General features: G+C 35.7%; 2 protein-coding genes across 6 annotated transcripts in view; one reads left to right on the top strand and one right to left on the bottom strand.

Moving 5' to 3' along the window:
- LOC105218303 (eye-specific diacylglycerol kinase) overlaps positions 1-18461 on the bottom strand; it is a 195211-nt gene that overhangs the window by 84036 nt on the left and 92714 nt on the right. The window lies entirely within an intron of this gene.
- Positions 13685-14929, top strand: LOC105218315 (uncharacterized). The gene is made up of 2 exons (XM_011193830.3): positions 13685-14218; positions 14304-14929. The coding sequence occupies exons 1-2, from the start codon at positions 14138-14140 to the stop codon at positions 14811-14813; spliced, it is 591 nt and encodes a 196-aa protein (XP_011192132.2). The 5' UTR covers positions 13685-14137; the 3' UTR covers positions 14814-14929.

Genomic DNA, 18461 nt, shown 5'->3' with positions numbered 1-18461 from the left:
TTATGTAGCGGTTATAAAAATAGATTTATTGCTAGCAATACACGTTTTAGTATCCCATTTTTAATCCACATAAATACGCTTGCAAAACACAGCAACTAGCGTCCGTACAACAACTAGGAGTACATGCAACCATAACTGTTTCTAATACTTTCAGCTATCATCAGCTGCCGGCAAGTGAAACAGCACTCATAAAAGCGGCGAACATATTTACGATTTTGCACTACGCCTCTGCGCCAAAATGACAAACGAGCGGCGATAAAAAATCGGAACTGAAGACACTTAAGACGCTAACTACTTGACAACTTCAACTAAAAGCAGCTTTAGCGCCAAAGCCGAGACTGTAAAACGCGTTGCAAGTGGAAGACGTGACACACGGCGGACGAGCTTAGCTAGCGTTGGGGTTAAGTGCTGCCGCGGCAACTGTCGCTCGCTTATCGATGCTAAAGCGATTGACAAAGTTTGCACGGCGGCAGCGAAGCGTTGTCGCGGTATCATGGCAACCGAGCAACGTTTATAAGACACTTCAGCGCATTTAATGCGCCCATCACGAGGCTACGAGATGCGTTGCGGTGCTTAGGAGCTGACAGGCAACTAGCGGCCAGAACAGCAGCTAGCGATAAGCAAAAGGAATAACTCTTCTCGAAGTTTATATTGTGGCTTCATATTGCATTTGACGTTTTGTTTTGTTAAAAATAATGTGGGAAAGGCTACAAAACGATATAGAGGCGACGAAGGACTAACAAAACGAGTTTCAGATTACCCAGTCATCTTCTCTAATAAACCTAATCGATAATATAAAAGGGAAATAAGGAAATAAAAAAAAAGAACTAGTTGTCTCCTTTCTGATACATCCTGGGAAAGCGCAGACATTAAACTCGAAAAAAGCTTCGTTTAAAATCATATTGGAAGCTTTCATAATCATTTTCGTTAGTTACCTCTACTAGCTCTCTGTTTTTTATTTATTTGATTCTTATTGCATTTCTAACACACTTTTCCCCTTTTTGACTGATTATGAGCAGCGTAAGTGGCACATATCTCGTAGAATAAATATGAGAGCTTTCACTGTTTACTTTCTTGAAGCTACCGAAAGCTGCACTCTCATACTTTTATAGTGAGATTTCACAATGGCGCTGAGCTGCTTCCAGCTTCTAGCTGTGTGCTTCTGTGTGTGTGGGTACGAGATTCTGGCATGCTACTTCAGAATTTGAAATGTAACACACGCGACACCCTCTCTCCCTTTTAACTTTGGTGTCTGCATATGCAGTGTAATATCTGCAGTATGAGTGTATGGTTGAGCAGCGCATTTTTAAAGTTTTCCGCCACAGCGAACGTCTTTTTCGCTTCGCTTTCAATACTCGCATCGTAAATTGAATATTCAACGTTTGTCTTGTGGCAGATTTTTATTGCATTCTGCAAAAGTGCGCTCCGGGCGCATTCATGATGAAATTCCCAAACGCACCGACAGCAGTTTTATTAGTGTTCTCGTTTTATGTTTTATGTGTGTGTGTGTGTGTGTCTGCGTTATGTGCGAAAGCGAACGAAGTAGCGGATAACTGTGCACTCATGTTAGCGAGATTGAGTGATTGGAAAAACATTAGCGACGATATCGTAAAATTGAAAATCGTGTGGCATGCGGTAAAAGAGGTGGACAGTTTCAAGTGTATTATTAAAAGAGAACACCGTTAGCTGTATTGTGTGAGTAATTACTTTTATAAATTTCAATTACTTAGCAATGGTAAGTAGTTCTAGAAGAGTAGTAAGCTACGAATCGATAGGCGCTTGCAACTGTTAAAATTTAAAGCTCAAAATAATTTTATGCTAATAGACAAGCTCTGAAATAATTTTATATAAAAATAAATGTAGAACCAGGTCACTTAAAAAAACAGCCAACTTCCTTCCTTACTGATGACTATTTCTGACTTTTCATGAAAATTAAAATTATTTGAAGTTTCCTACAAAATCTTCTTAATTTTCCTTGTAACTAAACTCGATTAAGTTACCTTTCTTTGAACCCTCTGATCGATGAACGACAGAGGACTAACTTAACAAGCAAGGAAGAGCTAATTTAGGGTATAACCGAAGATTTTATACTCTCACAATTTGTTTATTTACTTTCTCTTGTGATAGCATACAATTTGACCCTTACCTTCAGCTTAAAGTCCATTAGAATATCGAAAATCGTCAGAACTAGTTTATGAGGGATGAGGTAATTCCTGTACCGATACCTTCACCTTCAAGCTACATTATAATCAAGATTACGTCAACCTAATTTTGCTCACTGATTAACCGATATATACGATATAAAGCCCATCGGATGTTTGAAAAACTTAATATTAGGTATGGAAAAATTGCCTGTGGCACTGAGTTCTTCACGTTCGATATATGGGGCATTGAAAAGTTATAGTCCGATTTTGACAATTTTTAATTTTGAATGAGTTCAGTGATTGTACAAGGTTTTATTCTGATATCTTCATTGGTTCCTGGTTTATATATTGTCAAGTGAAGTAATAAGTTGGAATTCAAAATTGTTTTATATGGGAGGCAGATGCGGTTTCGAACCAATTTATGTGAAGAAACTATTATACTCTGTGCAATATTTTGCGAGAGTATAAAAATGTAAGAATCCTCGCGAATAATGCATTGAGCCCAAAATGTTGTATAAGACTTCATGTTCTCTCATTTTGTATATTCCTAATAGCTTCACTAGAATGAGTTTATCACTTTTGCGTTTCAGTGGCATTATTCGAAATTGATAAGAACGGAAGTAAGAGCGCATAAATATCCAACTCTACTTATCACTTTTTAACGCGCAGCCAGCAGTTTTGAAAGAAAAGAGTTTAAAAGGCAGTAAATTGATATCATAATGAACCAAGTTTTCGTGAGAGAGTGGCGAGTGGCAAGCGCAGCTGCTAAACTTGAGGCATTAAACTGCATTCGACGAAAATAGAAGCACAAACTGTGCACCAGAGCGTATAAGCGACACAACCAATCAATTCGGGAGGTTTTAAACTTCCACCGAGAATATATAATACATAAGTTATAAATTACTCGATAACGCCAAAAATACAATTTACGACTCACAAAAGAATATTTTTTTTATTATTTTTATATTTTCATAAAAATATTGTGAGCGAATGCCACAAAAGGACAACATTGGCAGCGGCGGGGCGACATTAATAAAATTAAAGCGAGACACCGTGAAAATGTCCCGACGCAACGAGGAATAACCGAATGAAGCGAAAAATTGCACAAAAGTGAGGAAATAAACTCATTACAATGCACATGCTGTGCACATAAACGACGGCGAAGTGGAGGAGGAGGAGGGCTGAGAAAGTCTATGCTGACAGCGCATATTCCTGCCGACAAGCTCGTGCTGACACGCCGACGACTGGACACACGTAGGTGGTGAATACACGTGTTTAAAGAGTAAATTCAATTTTATGAAGTGGTAAATTTAAATTGCATCGCCGCAGTGCACCGACGGACAGCCACGAACAGCGCGCTGTCACCGGCACACTTGCAGCCGAGCGAAGTGTAGGGAAGGCGGAGAGGCGAGAATTTTAAGTGACCGCTCTGACTCTGAATGGATAAAATGTAATTCAGATCACGTTTTCGCCTTAAATAAAAACCAGCAACGAATGGATCGGCGAAATTGGGCGCCGCGCACAAGTTCAGCGTCACTTCGCCATTGAGGCATAACAAATTAATTGCTCGACCATTTTGCACTGCACGTAACAACGTTTGCGGCAAGGACGACATTAAAAATTATTTAAATTATTTAAATTGCCTTGCTGTGCATAAATAAAGTAAGGCAACTCGATGCTGTGTGGCGGTTCGGCAATTCAATGTCAATAAATAAATATTTTAATTAATGCAAAATGGTTTAAGCACGATGCTTGGGCGTCGCTTCTTCGTCTTCCATTTGAAAAATATTCTTCCGCAAAGTCTTTTGAACTACAGTTGAGTATTCTCTTTACTTCCTACATGAGCAAGCTGAAGTCTACTGTGTGATTTCGAGGGTGCATACTTAAGCAGCCACTTGCTGCTGCCTGCAATTACATTTTGCAGAACTGTAAAGTAATCTAGCACTTAAATTGGCATTACCTCGCTCCAGTATTTTTTCCAAAAACAATAATAATAATAATAATTCAGAATTTTAATAATTCATCATTTCGTACGGTTCGTCGGTTTCCTTTGTGCATATACATATGTATGCATAAGCTCGTTGTAGACAGTTTTCTCATTAAAAATGTATTTGCCACAAATGTCAGAAAAGCATATGCTACGAAATATGTATATGTGTGTGACAACATGCATAGGTAGATGGTAGATGGTTGCGCATTTGACTGCTGTCGCAATATTTGAGTTTTGTAAAATATGGGTAATTTGTGTGCCCACCTGTGCTTAGAACCTCCTCCTGTGGTTTACTGTGTCACCTTCACCAATTTTGTAAGTACATACATATATGTTTGTATTTAGGAATAAAATACTTAAGTAAACACAAAATTCCTTACTTAGTCCTTAAGCGCTTTGAAGTGAATTTTGGCGCAGAAGCAGTTAGATTTTTGCAGGTACAATGGCGTGCAAAAATTTTATATAACTTGTCCAGTGTATACTCAAGTAATTATTGTAAGTTTTGTATATTTAAATTGTAATTGTATTCTAATTATAATTGAATTGTAATTATACTTGTAATTATAATTGAATTGTAATTATACTTGTAATTAAAATAGTAATTGTAATAGTAATTTTAATATTAGTTGTAGTTGTATTTGTATTTGTAATTGTTATAGTAATTCTAATTGAACTGTAATTTTAATCCTAATTGTAATGAGAGTAGTAGTTGAATTGTAATTGTATTGTAATTGCAATAGTAATTATAATTGTACTTGTAATTTTATTGTAATTGGAATAGAAATGGTAAATGTAATAGTAATGGTAATTGTAATTGTAATTTCAGTTTGACTCCGGTTTTAGTTTAAATTTTATTTTTAATTTAAGTCATATTTTAATTTCAACGTTCAATACAAAAACTGTTAACTGCAAAAACCCCTAGCAACGAAACTTCAGTCATCTATAGCATAAAATTCTACACAACACTGTAGACCAAAAATATTGACTTTAATTAAAAAAGTAAATCGAGGTAAATTTTAATTTTCTGCTTAAATATGCCTCTCCTTGAGCTGACTTGGAATGAAGTATTAAGCATTGAAGCCTATTACGGAATGTTGTTATACTAAACTTTGTCATGTGTTCTTGGTTTATATCTAAATTAGTAATAACATAAGATTACCGTATTTACTTGTATACCGATACTACGCTGCACAGTGGCGACTGTCATCCTACTTATGAATATGTATATATAAATATTATGTAATCATTTATTTAAATTTTAATTAACAATCTTACAGATTAAAAAAGAATTTCATTAAAGAATGTTGATGTTGAGTTGACAGTCCTTCGATTAATATAAAAAAGGTTGAATTACCACAGCGGTAATCATTATATGTAATTTGTTACTCCAACAAACGGAATGTAATGAAAATATTTGAAGAAATGTGAAATTATTCTCCATATGAAGAAAGTATCACACTGATATTCAAAATGCACTTTTGTGGAGGACAGGGACTCATTTGATTGCACTATTATCGTGCCTCATAGTCTTCGTAATCGCATTACTCCCTTCACAATTTAATTACACATTTGCGTATCTAACATTCCCCAGCTCATCCCTTATGAGCCAATAAAAATACAAAAGCATTGCGGCTAGCAGGTTTTCTATTTTGAAATTTGACATACTCACACCTACATACATATGTACATATATAGAAATGAGCGGTTTTATAATTGCACACACTATCATCCAACGGTAGATTTCAATTGCAGCAAGTGAGACCAGCCGTAAAAGTCATAAAGAGAACGAAAGAGACAGAACAGGGACATGTGCAATGGAGCGCTCGAACTTTTATTATTGTTGCTAAAAGTATCCGTTACAGGATATGACAATGCCGGAATAAATATTTACATAGAATTGGTAGTAAATACGAAAAGTTGCCAACAAATTAAATCAATATTTGGACAACAATGTCGCTCGCCGCTTGTAAATGTCGGAGAGAAAGTTTTCCTTCAACAGAAAATGCGATGACAAAGTGAAATAACTGTGCAGGAGCAACAGGGTACTTTGTAACAATGGAAATGGCAACAATGAAATGGAACAAATGGTTGGGGAGAGGAGTTCGGGTGGAAAGTGACAAACTTTTTGTGATGAACCCACAGCGCGACACAGATGGAGACGGTGAGTGTGCTAGCCGGGTTGGAGTTATAGCTGGGGAAAAATAAGCGTTTTTAGTTTAGGAGTTTGTTGGCAATTAATTATGGAACTCTAATAAAATTAGTTTTTACCGCAGAATTTGTTGAAAATAAATTGAATTTTAAACATCGGAAATAAAAACAAAAAATTGTTTTGAGTTATAGCTGAAAGAATTCAAAAAAAATATATTATATGTTTAAAAATTAATTTGCTAAAAAGTAAAAAATAATAAAATAAAGTAAAACTAAAAATAATTTTGTAAAAATTATAATAAAATTAAAAAATAAAATAAAAAATTATTTTTTTTTTTTTTAATATTAAAATGAAATTTTAAGAAATAAAATTTAAATAAAATTATAAACATAAAAATCGATGAGAAAATGAAAATTAGAAAAATAATTATATAAAATTTTTTATTATATTTTTTTGTTTTAAATATAATAAATAATAAAAATTTCAAAAATAAGTAAACAAGTTGAATAATTGAAATGTGAATTTTTATTTTTATTCACATTTTATATTTATTATTATTTTTAAGTTTTCATTATTTATTTATAATTAATTCAAAAATTTTAATTTTTTTTTTAAATATTTATAAAATTAATTCGTAAAAAAATATTAAAAAAAAGTTTATAGAAATTTTATAAAAACAAGTAAGGAAAGGCTAAGTTCGGGTGCAACCGAACATTTTATACTCTCGCAATTTATTGATATATTTTTATTAAGATAACACACAATTTGACCCAAGAGCTAGGGGAAGTTATGACCCGATTTTAACCATTTCTGGTACAGAGACACACTATTAGAAGAAAAATATTTCCTCTGAATTAAATTAAAATATCTGAGAGATTTACCGAAATTTTCGGTGAAAAATTACCATGGGGCACTGAATTCTTCATATTCGATATTCGGGGTTCTGAAAAGTTATAGTCCGATTTCGACAATTTTTTCACAAGTGATGCCACAGATCATATACAGTATTTGTGTAAGGTAAGGACACGCCTATTTTTCATTTTGTAAAAAATCTGAGTGCAGCTTCCCTCTGCAATTTCTTCTGTAAAATTTAGTATTTCTGACGTTTTTCGTTAGTGAGATAACCCACTTTTAGTAATTTTCAACCTAACCTTTGTATGGGAGGTGGGCGTGGTTATTATCCGATTTCAACTAATTTCATGGTGTGTGGTGGAGTACATAAGAGAACCGATTGCAGAAAGTTTGGTTTATATAGCTCTATTGGTTTCCGATATATATACAAAAAACCTATTTGGGGACGGGGCCACGCCCACCTCCCCAAAAAAATTACATCCAAATATGCCTCTTCCTAGAACAATCGTTTGTGCCAAATTTTATTTCCATAGCTTTATTTATGGCTTAGTTATGACTCTTTATGGGTTTTCGGTTTTCGCCATTTTGTGGGCGTGGCAGTGGTCCGATTTTACCCATTTTCGAAAGCAACCCTCTCACGGTCCCAAGGAACATGTGATCCAAGTTTCATCAACATATCTAAATTTTTACTCAAGTTATCCGTTGCACGGACGGACGGACAGACAGACATTCGGATTTTGACTCGTCTCGTCACCCTGATCATTTTGATATATATAACTCTATATCTAACTCGTTTAGTTTTATGACTTACAAACAACCGTTATGTGAACAAAACTATAATACTCTCTTAGCAACTTTTGTTGCGAGAGTATCAAAATATACTCGTATTCCAATTAATAATTTATATGAAATCCTTTAAATTGTATTAGTTTTCAAATAAACCTCAGTTATCGAGAAATGCATTAGCACAAATCCGAAATGTCGAAAATAGCAATAAAATCCACTAAATGCTTGCCATTAGTTAAGCTCTCGTTTGTGGTTAAGAGTTCATTGAAAAGTTTGCGAGTTTTGTAATTAGTTTCAACGCTTGACGGTGTAGAGTTCATGTATTGGCCACAAGCACACATACATACCAATGCATATGTCATAAATTAGTTTGGAACTAAACTGAAAAATTCACCTGAAATTATTTGTTTGTTTGTTATGCAGCGCTTTCGAGCGTGTGAAATGTGTAGCATGTTGCTGGCGTTAAAAGCAATTATACACAATTACTCCCACCCAATGGTGGAACACGTGGACTCCACCTTGTCGCATTAAGCCGCGCTTAATTCACAGCAACGCTCACTCCCTAGAAGCTAACAGTAAATGTGTGAACTAAAAGCTCGCGCAGTCATTAACATAATGACACACTCATAAAAGCAACCATTATATCAAATGAATTTAAGGAAGCATTACCAAGCATTACAGTCATCATTTGTTTCTACCCTTTATTTTCCTTTTCGATTTCCACCACTCTGTTTTTATGCTGCTTTGCTTTTCACATTTCTAATGCATGCTGTTCTACCAAGTGTCAGAGTAAAAGTTAATTTGTGGTCTCACTACTCTGAATATTAGTTTTGATTCGGTTATTAGTTGTTGTTGTTGTTGTTGTTGCTGTTGCTATTGTTCAAAACCACAAACCACGACGTGTAGAGGAAAACTAGTGCGGATAATATTAAACCAATATTTATGTGTTAATACATATTGACATACATACATAATCATATATACAGAAGTATAGCAAAGGATTTCCATATTTTCGAATGCCGAACAAAGGACTGAGGTTTTACATATACCCTTGTGGTATCACTATTTTTATTAATTTCATTCATTTCATGAGGTTTTTCAATATCTCATTAATTTAAATTAAATGGACATCTTATTTTATAATAGGTGTTTTTTTAGACAAGGAACTAAAAACAAATCATTAAAAACATTATTATTACATTTAGTGTGAAAGACTAAAGCCCACCAACGAACTGATTGGACCTTATCAGTGTGGCTTTAGACCTGGAAAATCGACAATGGACCAGATATTCACAATGAGCTAAATCTTGGAAAAGACCTGAGAGAGAAGAATCGATACTCACCATCTTTGGTATTCCTGCAAAACTAGTACGGCTATGTAAACTGACGTTGAGCAACACCAAAAGCTCCGTCAGGATCGAGAAGGACCTCTCCGAGCCGTTCGATACCAAACGAGGCTTCAGACAGGGTGACTCACTATCGTGCGACTTCTTCAATCTATTACTGGAAAAAATAATACGAGCTGCAGAGCCTAATAGAGAAGGTACAGGTTAGGCAACTGCAAAGTAAAGTCCGCTCTCGACGAACAAAAATCAAATTCTCCAAGTCGCTCATTATTCCCGTCTAGATGTATGGCGCCGAAGCGTGGACGATGACAACATCCGATGAGACGACTCTTGGGGTTTTCGAGAGAAAGGTTTTGCGTAAGATTTATGGTCTTCTTTATACGACGACATATTTCAGCGAATAAAAAGAAGCGGTTACGCTGGCTAGGTCATGTTGTACGAATGGATGAAAACACTCCACCCGCTGGAGGAAGCCGCGGAAGAGGACGACCTCCACTCCGGTGGAAAGACCAAGTGCAAAGTGACTTGGCTTCACTTGGTGTTTCCAGTTGCCGCCAAAAACTAAAAGGAGTAACGAGTGGCGCGCTCTGGTGGATTCGGCTATAATCGCTGAAAGCGATTTCTACGCCAAATATATATAGATATATTGTATATATCGCATTTAGACACTTCAATTTAACATCCCCGATAGATGTCGCTGGTGTTCAGATTTTTCTAAATCTCATATTTAATGCTCAATTTTATTCCTAGCTCACTTCGACATAAAAATATTTCTATCTCCAAACATGGTCATCAACAATAGTTATTCGCGCTGCCTAATCACAGCTTTTTCCTACCATAAAATATCCAACAAACCCAACGGTGTCACCCCCACCCCTCCTCTAACCGATTTCATTCAATAATACGATATAATCGGGAATGCGTTCAATTATTCATTGTCTGCATAAATAGGCATTTGTTCTTGCCAACGCCATTGTGGCCATTCCGTCACAATGCACAATAATCATTTCAATTATTTAATAAATATTTTATTGCCTATCTATCAATCAAATGGTTGGAAATGGAATGTGTGCGAGCCGAGCTCATTCGGCTCATGCACGCACGTGACAATCGGACATGTCGGTAATTTGACTGTTTGGATTACTTACTTTTTTTATCGCTTTCATTTTGCAGTGAATTTCAATTCGTCTGATTAATTAGTGTGGAAGCGGAAAAAATGTTGTTGTTTTTGTTTTTGTTTGTGTTTGTTTTATTATAAATGAAATAATAAAAAATCACGCATGAAGATAATTAATGCGCGGCGTAATTGTACAAAGCAATTAATCGGAGTGCGGAGTGCATTAAATTTATTAAAACATTCATTTTGTGTTATTTCGCATTATATGCTTTGGCAAATTGAATAATAAATTTCAATGTTTGTCCGCATTGGTTGAAATTGTTATTGTTATTGCAATTATATATCGAAGTTTAAAAGCTTTATTAAATAAGAGTTCATTTGAAATTTGCTTTGCTCAAGTAGTATAGTATTGAATATGAAATAAAAGCTATGTACATATGTATACATTACCAATCCATGAGCAAAAACTTTTTTTCAAAACTTCGGCTCAGTAGACCAGAGCTTAATCGTGGTAATGGAAGAGCCCAGAAGTGTCTTTACTTTTTAGTCTTTCGAGATATGTTCAAAAATAACGGTAGTATTAAAACTTCCAATTGTTCAGTGTCTCACATTTCGTTGCATGTTCGTGACTGCTTGCCCCAGCCTCCATATTCGCCAAACGGCAAGTCCCTTTGTGACTTTTTGTTATTTCCAAAAACAAGGAGAACCTTAAATGGCCGTCCTTTTACAAGCAATTCGCTGAAAGAGTCAAAGGCTACCCCAAAAATCGGAAAATATATTTTGTTTTCAAAAACCGAAAATTTCCGTTATTTTCATTATTCGATTTACATTTTTTTTAAGTCATATAGTATATAAAGTGTGATCAAAAAATTAACATTTTTTATTAGAATCCCATGTCCTTCGTTACTGACTTATTTACTCATAAGCGCAGACATGTCAATAACATAATACAACCGTGATATGTAAATCACCAATTTAAAATTCATTTACGTTATATTTAAATTTAAATTAACTAATTGTTTATTTTTTTGTTCAATATAAGTCATTAAATATTTCTTTACCGCAACGAACAAAGCCAATAAATACACTGTTGTTTGAAAAAATGGCAGCGAAATCAATTTCGGGGTTGCCATCGAAATTATAAATATATATTTATACCCTGAACAGGGTATATTAAGTTTGTCACGAAGTTTGTAACACACAGAAGGAAGCGTTGGAGGCCCTATAAAGTATATATATAAATGATCAGTATGTTGAACTGAGTCGATTTAGCCATGTCCGTCTGTCTGTCTGTCTGTATATTTACGAACTAGTCCTTCAGTTTTTAAGATATCGTTTTGAAATTTTGCAGATGTTATTTTCTTTTAAAGAAGCTGCTCATTTGTCGGAACAGCCGATATCGGACCACTATATCATATAGCTGCCATACAAACTGAACGTTCGAAATCAAGGGCTTGTATGGAAAATTTTCGCATTTTACTACATATCTTCACGAAATTTGGTGTGAGTTATTGCTCATAGAAATAATATAATCTCCGAAGAAATTGTTCAGATCGGTTAACTATATAACCTTAACACTAAACGTACCATGACGGGTCAAATGACCCATTTTGAACTGCACGTATAATTTTATTGCGTTTGCAAGTTTGACTTCATGACTTTTTATAAGTAATTAATGTGCAGTTCTAAAAACATTTTTGTTGTGTTTTTGTTTTGTTTATTCTGAGTAATCCTTGTTGTATACCGATATCTACCACAACGGGTCATTTGACCCGGAGAGAATTTTTCTGTTTTATGAGATTATCGAGTCATATTTGTAGTCAGCAAGTTGCACATTCTTCTAAAGACTGTTGCGTAAAGTAGTTCAACGAAAATGTCGAACAAACAAGACAGTACAAGTTCTTAGAAGACATAAATAATATTGGCGAAGAGTTTTCAGAAATTAGTGAAGATAAATTTTCTGATAATGAAGATATATTGGTTGCAAATAAATATGAGTTTGATTCTACAGATACTGACGATGAAGAGGAAAATATTGTGAATGTATGTAGTGGCCGAAAAAGAATAAGATTACTCTCAAGTTCGGAAGAAAGTGAAGTAGAAATAAAGAACAAAATGTTACAATTGATGGATCTGTTTGGGAAGAAATAAAAATAGGTGGCACACCTGCAGTTGGCCTCTCCAAGGCTGGCATATATGCCTGGATTTTGTACAAGCAAACGACAGGAGAAAATATCTCGAGACAAGGTTTTTACTCAAGCTATCAGAAGAACTTGGCGCCGATTTTCGAGAAGCCAGTGAACAACCAAAAAAGAAAAAAATACGAAAGGATCGTTGCCTAAGTCTACTACCGATACTTATAAACGTATGAGATGTCAAATAGGATACTGTAAAGAAAATAAAACCAACAAAATCTAAATGTAAAAAATATGTTTGCGGAAAATGTACAAATGTACACTTACATATATGTAAAAAATGCGATGAACTTATGAATTAAAAATTTGTATTTTTTGCTTTTGTAATAGAAATGCTCAACATACTATTTTGTTTAATCATAATAAATTTAATTTGTATTTTTATTTCCTTCCTAACATCCATATTTCAAACATTCAAGCATGAAACATACAGTCGGGTCATTTGACCCGCTATGGTAGAAATAGGTATATATTAAGTCTTGGTATGATTAGTGTTAATGTTACTAGCAAACAACCCGGCTAAAAAGAATTAGTAAAGTGTTTTCTTTTTTTTCTTACTTTTTCTTACGTCTTTGGATTTGCTTAACCACATAGTTACTAAAAAAAAATGCACCTGTGAAGGGTATATTAGCTTAGGTACAGCCGAAGTTAACGTTTTTTCTTGTTTTTTTTTCTCTTCACGAACTGTTATCAGAAAGTACTTGGAGTTATATAATATGTAACTTTGTAATTGTTTTACCTGATTCGTTGATTTACGGTGTTTTATGCTGAGGCCGTTAAATATTTTTTTACAACGAAAAAAAGTCAATAAGAATACAGTCGGATTGAAAAATGCCAAAGAAATTTTTTAGGGTTGCCAATTGTATAAATTTTGATTTTTTTTTGTATTTGAGGCTAGATTAAATACATATAAATATATAGGAAAACACTTCAATTTAAGAATTTTTCAGAATTTCGAAAGAATAATTTTTAAACTCATCGCACTGTTCAAAAATACAGTTCGGGTTTTATGTGACCTTTGAACTTTGTTGATCTGCTTCAGCGTTTCACAGTGTTTTATCCCTAGGCTTATAGAATATTGTGATCAATTGAATTCAGTGCCACTATTTTAATTTGCAACACTGTAGGCAAAGTACTGTTTGCGGTCAAACAGAACACCTTTTTATGTGCAAATTATTAAAAATTGATTAATGACTACTGAATGTTGCGGGAAACAAACTCAACCGAATAACAGAGAAAAAAATGAAATGAAAACATTTTTTTATAATTTTTACTTATTGAAAAGCATCATTTTTATAGAAATGACAAAACAATTGGGAACAATTAGTACAACGCTCATCACACCGCCGACATGTAATTTAAAAGTCATTAGGGCAAGTAATTTCGGAGCGCAACGAGTAAGCGTCTGACGTAATGTTTCAATCGAAGAGCCTTAACTGGCTGCCTGACAGGTGGGTAATGACTCGAACAAATGTAAAATTAGTATGGATAAATGGTATTGAGGCGCGTTTGCTACACCGTGGCGCAGTGAAAAAATTGCAAAAATACCGTGAAATCAATGCAACGAAAGGCACAGCGATTACAATGCAATATGCTGCATTTCTACATCAGCTTCATGCTTATCGGCTACACGTGGCAGGTGAACGACTTCTTGCTAGACACATTCTTTTGATTCTACATATTTTCGGAGATTTTTATTAATTTTATATCTTTTCTACTCACAGTACTGCTACCAGCTGAAGCTCCTTAGCTTCCGCAGCAGCGACACACCCGACTACCGACTGGTCATAAGCTGGCAGAAGAATATGACTTTATCGGCGGCCACATACGTCTTGAAGGCGGTCGCTACGCCAACCTGGCACCTTCAATTGTTGCAATTGAACACCAAACGCAATCAGCTGGGCAAGATCGAGCCGCCAAAGTCGCTCTACAACGCCACCTATAAGACGTGTGAGTTCTGGAAGTATGTGAAGCGCATACGCGTCTTCAACAATGTGGCACAGCAGCTGCTCTCCAAGAGTGGTGGCAACATGAGCTTGGAGTGTCCCCTGGCGGTGGGCACGTACGTCTTCAAGAATATACATGTGCCCCCCGACACCGGCATGCTGAAGTTCATGTATTGGCCTAACACAATCTACACACTGATCGGCACCGTCTACGAACAGCGGTCCGACAAGTCGTTGGAGAAATTATGCCATTACGAGATCAATGGCACTGTGATCAAGTCGTGTTGAAGGAAAACAATTAAAAAATTTAAAAAATAAATATCGGGAACATGCACTGCTTTGTTGGGTTAGATTATAGTCTATCGGAAATAAAAAAAATTAAATGTTTGTGGAAATGTTGCCCGGTCGCTTTTTTAATTAACACACACAGGCAGGGTTGCATGTCGAAATGCATCCCTGTGCGTGTGACCCAATTCCGACCGCTCGCCAAGGGAGCTTAATTATGCAAACATTAGTTTTATTTTTCATTTTTTCATTTCCTGAATGCTTTGCTTTAATAACGGCGCTTTTTTGTTGTTCTTGTTGTTGTCTTCCGCTCCGCTTTGGCGGCTTGCTTTTGGATTTCTAATATCCGCGGGACGTTACTGCCAATCCAGCCAATGCAGGGCAAACAGCAAACACACCTCACGTTGCAAGTGGCACGTTGCATGTTGCACAAAAACAGTAAGTAGAGAGAGGCCTGCGTGCCCCGGCACACTTTGCGCTGCAATTTTTTATAATTACCGCTATTTTAAGCGGACCGCAAAAATGCTATTGTTTCATGTTCTGCGTTCCCCTGACTGCCTGGCTTCTGGGACTGCCGTGTGGCACAGAATCCTCCTCATTGAGGCTCTATGTGTGGGTTCAAACTCTCTTGTTGTTGGCAATTGTTTTTGTTTTTGTGCGAAAATATTTAGAATTTTTAATTAGCGATTACAATATACTCGTAGATGCATATAGTTTCCGGAGAAAACAAAAGCGGAGAAGAGTTATCTATTTGTTGCTGTGATGATAATGAAACATGAAACAACAATTCGGGATAATTATGAGTTTCATAGTAATAAACAACTAATAATTAGTTGCGCCTGCTTGTTTTTTAATTAAAAAAATAATTCTAAATATACGAGGAATTTGCTCGTTTAGTCAATTCGGAATATGACAACCTCGTATGCAACGGGCTTGTCAAAATTGACTCAAACAACAGCTAAATAATAACAATAAACTCTTTATCTCATTTACACTCTCGCAACATGCACTCAGATTGGTATAAAAAATGGAAAATGGGGACTACTCGACCAATTTGGAACATAATATTTTCTTGATATTAAATAATGTATGAATGTGTGGCGTTTAAAAATTGTCGAAATTGGACTATAACTATTAAAGACGCCTCAAATCGAACATGAGGACCTCAAAGTCTATTACCAATTATTTTTCTATAACTTGATATAAATTTGATTTACCTATGTTTTTACAGTGTGCGCCAAAATGTAGGCAACGTTTTTCGTTCTCATAATAATTTAGCACCATGTCGCTGAAGGGTCTTTCGTCCTCTACTTGACTGGCGTAGACACCGCTTACGCGGTTATAGCCGAGTCCACAACACCGCGCCACGTATCCCTCCTTCTGGCAGTTTGACGCCAATTGGTAATACCAAGCGAGGCCAGGTCCCTCTCCACCTGGTCCTTCCATCGGAGTGGAGGTCTCCCTCTTCCTCGGTTTCCACCAGCGGGTACTGCATCGAATACTTTCAGGAGCACTTTCATCCATTTCATCCATTCGAACAACATGACCTAGCCAGCGTATCCGCTGTCTTTTTATTCGTTGGACTATGTCTATGTCGTCGAATAACACATACAGCTCATCGTTCCATCGTCTGCGCTATTCGCCGTTGCCAATGTTTAAGGACCATAAATCTTCCACAAAACCTTTCTCTCGAAAACTCCTAGTGCCGTCTCATCGGATGTTGACATCGTGCACTAATATATAACAACTCTTCTCATAAAGGACATTGGCTCGATGCTATATAAAACCTAAATCACCCAAAGTACCAACTTCAATGCTTCAATGATGATATTTAGGTTTTCCCCCAATCAAAAATTAAAATAAATAAATTCATATTAAATGAGTGTATCTGTCTTCAGTGTTCTTCCAGAGCAACACGCAACAATAAATTACCAAATTACAACCGAAATATTCATGCAAAACAAGCTGAGATCAAAATATTTGTAGTAAAGGCGACCGGCTGAGAGTTGTTGTTGGGTACATGTCCCCACAGATGGGAATACGAGTCACAAACTCAATTGCAACAAGAGTTGTTTGGCAGCCACACTCACAAACAAGATATGTAGTTGTAAACACACCACTAAAGGACATATTTAGTTGTCGAAAATTTGCTAATTGTCAAGGCAATTGTGGCGAGCAAATAGTTGTACCCATTTTGTGCTATCACACATTCTAAGGGAAATACTTGTTTGTGCGTGTGTTTGTATTTCATGAGAATTTATGATTTTAGGTGTAGAATAATGTCAGAGTTTTAATGAGTTGCGTAGTACCATAAAGGCAGCGGCGCCTTTTCATTTCGCCCAAATGTGAAATGAAAGTGCAACAAATGCGAGACGTTAAATTAGCAAAATAATGAGCTCATTACAAAGTTAGGACGTTGGGGGCAGTGGTGATGATGGCCAAAGCTAAACAGGAATTTTAATGGGTTCTGCAGCAAAAAGTGCCAACAAAGCTCAAAGAGTGAGGCTTGTTAGAATGATGATGAAGTGAAGTCACTACAAAATGATTTCATGTTGCCTTTAACGGTATTTTTGCGTTCATTTCTATTCTCTTGGTACGTGCATTTCTGCGTGATTTCTGCTGACTATTGCAAAAAAGTGTACTTTCTTTTTTATTTCAACTAATGGCTTTTGTTGAGTTCACGCTCAGTGATAAACATCCTACCTCTTGTTCTCTCACACAAAATTCACACAAAAACCAAAAAATATGTACAGTTATAAAAAAAAACAGTTTAATTTGCGCGTTTGTGCATTATTTTTCGGACATTTCATGTGTTAATTACGAAGCTAAAATTGTTTGCGCCTTAGGCTCATGCAGATATAATTATCTGGCTCATCCTTTTTTCTGTGGTTTTTTGCGCCGCGCACTTTTTCATTAGCGTAATTTAGGCGTTTTAATGGACTTTACGTGCGTTTTTAGCATAAATATTATTTCAGGCGAGCGAGTGTGTATTTGCCAAGGTCATATATTACATGCGATTACGCACGCATCCAAACACATCCAAAAAGACATACAAATACGTTTATTTAAATATGTGTGTTATTAAATGGAATTAAATTATATTAATTATAAAATGAACTCAAATCAATGAAATCCATGAAATTCTCATTTGTTTGGAAATTATTAATGTCTGTCATTAAAATAAAAAGTAAGACCATATCACTCCGCACCTTTCGAAACTCGCAAAGTACTCGATCAATTTGAACCATATTTGAAGCAATGTTTACTGTTGATATGTGGCAACTCCATTCCAAAAATGAGCAAATTCGTTTCATGTAATCCACTTGCCACCGTAGATGGTATATAGACCCCGGTGGTTCCAGTTGTTTTTCGACCCCAAGTTCCCAACAGCACGGTTTGATATCAGAAATGGCTCAAATAAGTCTTTAAGCCTCTCATAGGCTTGGCATACTGAATATACTACTTTCAGTGCGACAGAAAAGGAATGTATACCAATAACTAAGAGTAGCACGCTTGGTCACTATAACAGACCCTTCGAAATGTTTCACACACCTTAATACTTTAAATAAGCGAGAGTATACCATATTCGGTTCTGGTCGAACTTAGCATTTCCTTTGCTGTTTCTCATTATTATTTTATTATATTTTTTTT

The sequence above is a fragment of the Zeugodacus cucurbitae genome, chromosome 5, assembly GCF_028554725.1.
Source record: "Zeugodacus cucurbitae isolate PBARC_wt_2022May chromosome 5, idZeuCucr1.2, whole genome shotgun sequence".
In the NCBI taxonomy this organism is placed as follows: Eukaryota; Metazoa; Arthropoda; class Insecta; order Diptera; family Tephritidae; genus Zeugodacus; species Zeugodacus cucurbitae.
The sequence above is the reverse complement of the archived record's forward strand: the minus strand, read 5'-3'. Positions and strand labels throughout refer to the sequence as shown.